At 45.7% G+C, this 4,825-nt stretch overlaps 1 protein-coding gene across 1 annotated transcript in view; it reads right to left on the reverse strand.

Moving 5' to 3' along the window:
- ccnd2a (cyclin D2, a) overlaps positions 1 to 3,765 on the reverse strand; it is a 26,959-nt gene extending 23,194 nt beyond the window's left edge. The window contains exons 1-2 of the mRNA XM_024281693.2: positions 3,203 to 3,765; positions 1,668 to 1,883 (exon numbers count right to left, since the gene is read on the reverse strand). Coding sequence (XP_024137461.1) covers positions 1,668 to 1,883; positions 3,203 to 3,397 — 411 coding nt within the window. The 5' untranslated portion in view covers positions 3,398 to 3,765. The remainder of the gene's footprint in view (positions 1 to 1,667; positions 1,884 to 3,202) is intronic.
- Between the last annotated feature and the right edge of the window lie 1,060 nt (positions 3,766 to 4,825).

A 4,825-nucleotide genomic window follows, 5' to 3' on the forward strand; every position in this document is an offset into this window, starting at 1 on the left:
TCCGGCCCTCCAGATCATTTTATTTATTGTTATTAATGACCCGATGTTATCTTGAGCTCATTTCTAACTTGTAGAATTTTGACAAAATATATTTTTATGGAGAGTAAAATATTTAAAGTTATTTAAGGTTTAAGTTGATTTATTCTGAATAATATTCCTGCATTTTTATTATTCATAATTATGTTAAAAAGTTACAGTTTTCAAGTTTTTAAGTTGTCGTTTGAGAGTGTTCAATAAACATTTATCCAGTTCATCCCGTGACCTCAGGACTGTTTGGGATTTTGGCCCCTCGTATGATTGAGTTTGACCCTCCTGCCTTACTGACACGATCAAAAATCACGTCTCTACTCAATCAGCGACATTTCCAGAACTTCTGATGACACATTCTGCTCTACATGAAGACAGGACTAGGTGGGTGTACTGATCCTCAGAACACTTTCACCTCTTACAGGAAGAGCTGATTGAAGGATGACTCATTTGGGAAGATTTTTGAAGGTTCTGCAGTGTGACTGGGTCACTTGATGTTCTTCATGTAATCATTCAGAGAGAGGGAGAGTTGGCGTGGATTTAATCATTGCACCGCCTGCATCAATCTGATTTTATTTGACCATTTGTTCTATTGTCACTGCAGAAATTCAAATATGGCGAATATGGTGTCTTTGCATCCAAACCTCTAAATCCTTCACCACCGATGGCGACAAAGAAACATCTGAGGCCTCGGCGAAGGCAGAAACCTTGCAACACAGTCACTGTGCTGACAGAGTGGCAAGCAGGGAGGCACCCACTTCCTTCTGCTTCCACCTTCCTCTGGTCACACCTTTTTCTGCGGTTCCCTTTACAAGAAATTGTTACCAAAGAAGAGGACCAAAAACGAACACATGCCCTCAGCAGCTGATCTCTGTTTCCTGTATCTGCTCGTCAGCCAAAATACTGCCTTATACAGAAACACAGCAAGCGGGCCGCAGCAAACCAGTTCAAGGACTGCCGGCTCGTCTCAGCCTGAACATAAATACCAGATAGACTCGCCGAGACCATTTCATGCAAATCTGCTGCATGTTTAGGCTCTAAAGTGACCAGCAGCCGTCAGTCATGTCTGATACGTGGTCGCTCTCCCAACATGGTGGGATTGTGTTGCTTTTATACGACAAACTGCATCAAATGAGCACAACTAGAGTTCCCTCTGAGTCACGTGTTCAACCTGCAACCAAAAATGTTTGCAGATACAGAAAACAGTCGAGCATTACATAACATACGTTTGTACATCTGCGGTTATTTTAAGATGAAAGCAAACTGTAAAAAGCCCAACTTGCATTTCTCCATGACTCCCCCTCTCTGGCTGACAGGAACGCAGTCAGAGCTTTGGCTGGAGTTCAGCTGACCTCACTGCTCTGTGCGAATATCTGCCGCTAGATGGCGATGGAGACCACCGCACAGCCCTCCGCGGAGGCTGGAGCCCAAACACAGAAGAGAGCCCCCTGTGGAACCATCACCCACCGCGAGGCTTTCGCTCTTTATGCGCTTTGGATGACAAAGTGGCGCGTGGACAGCGCAGACTCCAAGGTTGGCAGGTTTAAAGAAGCGCAAATGGAGCACTTTAAACAAACAACACTGCGCCTTTTACGCACAAAGCAGGAAGATGCGCACAGAATGATTGAATAGATGCTTACCAGCAGCTCTTGTGGTCTAATGGAGTTATCTGTGTAGATGCAAAGCTTCTCTGCAGTTAATGGACGCGTCTCTTTCAGTTTGGAGGCTAGAAACATGCAGACTGCTCCCAGCAGCTGCAGGTTGCACTTTTTGGTTGGTACCATGGCTAAAAATCTGTCTAAGTAGTTCATGGCCAAAGGAAAAACCTCTTCCTCGCACTTCTGCTCCTCACAGACCTGAGAAAGGGAAGACACAACGAGGCAACGGTGAGAATTTGCAGCGCCATGAGGTCACATGACTGCTTCTCCACATCTATGGATAAAACTTTGTTGGTGCAAAGAAACAAAAGCACATAAAGAGCACAAATAAAGTCAATGACACACACATTTGGGGCACAGCCAAGAATGTGCACCCAACCCAAAACTGTTGCGCCATCGCATCTGCATTAATTAACTTCACTAAATGATCAAATAACGAACTAAATCAGCTCCGCTGGCTGTCAAGAGTCGTCTTCTTGCACTTCATTCTCTAAGAAACGAATTCAAGTCACAATCAGCCGAGTCTGAAAAAAAAAACTCCCCGACAGCGACACGGAAACAAGTTTTTTTTCATTCGTCAAATTTTCATAAAATAATTAAAAATATAAAAAAATTATCTAGATGAGTTTTTTTCACACCATAATGTCCTTCCACTTCTTCCACATCATATCCGACAATTCCAATGAGAATTCATGAAGGAGAAATAGGAATAAAATGTCAAAATGTGAGGAAAGCAGCGAGCGGCTGCTCCGACGTGCGTCACCGCCGAACCGATATAATCATTTCAAAAATTAATAAAAAATACCCGGTAGGTCGGATTTGGATTATAGTTACATGAAAATAAAGCGCAGAGTGTCTGGGTTGTTTACATATAGGTGTTGATCGAAAATGTTGGAGGAAATGAGAGAAATGGAGCATAATTCCGGAGAGAAGCGACGCGACGGGAGGAAGACCTGCAGAGCAGCTCAGGCCCTCGCCCTTCCGACATTTCAAACAGATTTCTAAAATGTTTGCAGCCCCCATAGTCATCATTTCTGGGCTGGACGGACACCCAAGACCCTCTTTAGTCATTCCCGACGGCTGTGCAGCGGCGGGATTGCGTTTATGACACTGTAAATCCCCGTTGAAAGCGCACGCGCTCCTGTTAAAAAAACCAACATGGCGAAGCGCAGGGCAGTTTGCATCGGGGAGTGCATACGTGTGCATGGAAATATTCAGCCGATCTCAAATAATAACATTAAAAAATCAACAGGCGCCTCGCTAGAGAACGCACGGCGCGTAAAAAGCTCGACAGAAAGCCCGTGCGTGGCGTCGCGGACATCCCGGATCGCAGTTTCACAAACGCACTCCTCTTTTTACCGGACTTTAAACTTGAGGGCTTTTCAGCCGAGCAGTATATAGACAGATGGAAATGTACAGTTATCACCGTCAGCGTGGAACCAGCAGCTCGGTGGCTTTAAAGTCGAGCACGGAAATAAGAGTTGTCAGCAGCAGCAGCAGCTCTGGTGTTTTCGTACCTCCAACATCCAAGTCGCCACCATCCTCCTCATGAACGGCTGGATATCTTTCTGAACGCCCTTAAAATAGGAATACTGAGGTAGAAACCTCTCCTCGATGGTCAGCAGCCTCTGCAGGACTCTGTCATCGCACAGGAGGTTCGGATCGGGTCGGGCTCTGATGTTGGTTTCCATTTCGAGGCAGAGCAGCTCCATGGTGCCGCCGCTTCACTTGCGCGAAAAAGTCGCTTTTGTCCGTCGGAAACGCGGAGCTGCGGCGCGGAAAGGCTGAGAAAGTGGCAGGAAGAGTCTTCTCGAGGCATAAAAAGCGAGACTGCAGGGCTCCGGCAGAGTCGTCCTGCCTCTCCTTGTTGAGAACTTTTTTTCCTCTCTCCCCTCAGTGCGCCTCTACTTTTCATCCGCCTGGCGCATTTCAAGCCTGCCTGCGTGCGCCACTGACGCAATTCTCTTCATTACCTCTGTATAGGCCAGACGCAGCACCCCTGCCCCTCTTTATGTCTTGGTGAGCAAGACAACGAGCTGCTAAAGTTTGGGTTTAAACGCAGAAAGAGGCGGAGAAAAGCGAACTTTTAAGCCCAATTCTTCATTTTTACTTCCCACTTCGTGGCTTTAGAAGCAACACTTCCATTTTATAACACGTTTGTGCGTAAATTGGACGTTTGCGACGCACTTTGGTGCATTCAGGTACTTATTTGTACACATTTTTATTTGATGTGATGCGTCATTTTTGCGTAAAAATGATCCAAATGGGTCCAAATCCCTCATCTGTGATGTTGTTGTGTTCTTTTATTGGGGTGAAAATACACAACTTTAGTGTTACCAAAGTTGCACAAACTGTGCACGTTCACTCACGGAGATAGATGCACGCAAGCGCGCCCAGATAGAACACATCCACCCACCCACCGACCCGCAATGACACACGCACATGCGCACAGCGCACACACAAACTGAGCAGTTTCTTTTTTTTTACAGCAACCACAGCTTATGGCTCTTGAGATAACTTTCTAGGAAATTTTCGACTGGGTTGCCTTTTTTCTTCTTCTTCTTGACATGATCTCCTCCTAAAGATAACGCAGAGATGACACAGAAGCTCTCCTTCCATCCAGTGGAATCAGCCAACTCCTGCTTTAATCACTTTTTTAAGCAGACTTCTGCTGTCATTCACATGGAAAAACAAGCAGGTGGAAACGGAGTCAGCGAAGAGATAATTAAAAAATAACTGCCAAATGATTTGGCTTCACATACAGTCACAAAGAGAGTCTGCATGGGTAAATATGTTAATCCCCGTCCCATTCTTAGCCAACTTCAAAGACACAAAGCAAGACATCAGCGCGCGAGGGGACGCACGGAAGGCTGGGGAGTCCTCCGAGCTCTCCAGCTTCTTGGCTTTGTAGCAATATGTTGGAGAAAGTGGGGTAAATGTCTCTTTAAAGTTTTTTTTCTATCCCCCAGTCTAAGTTCTTTTCCTCCTCCCTGTCAGTCTATTTGCATAGCCAATAGCTCGTCAGCGATTGTTACTGGGCAGACTTCATCTGTACCTTCCTGTCTGTCTCTCCTCCCCAAACTTTGGCGGTCATTTGCCAGTTTCGGTCCTTTAAGGATGTTGCCAAGTCATGAAAGTTT

This window comes from Oryzias melastigma, linkage group LG6 (genome assembly GCF_002922805.2).
Source record: "Oryzias melastigma strain HK-1 linkage group LG6, ASM292280v2, whole genome shotgun sequence".
Taxonomy (NCBI): Eukaryota; Metazoa; Chordata; class Actinopteri; order Beloniformes; family Adrianichthyidae; genus Oryzias; species Oryzias melastigma.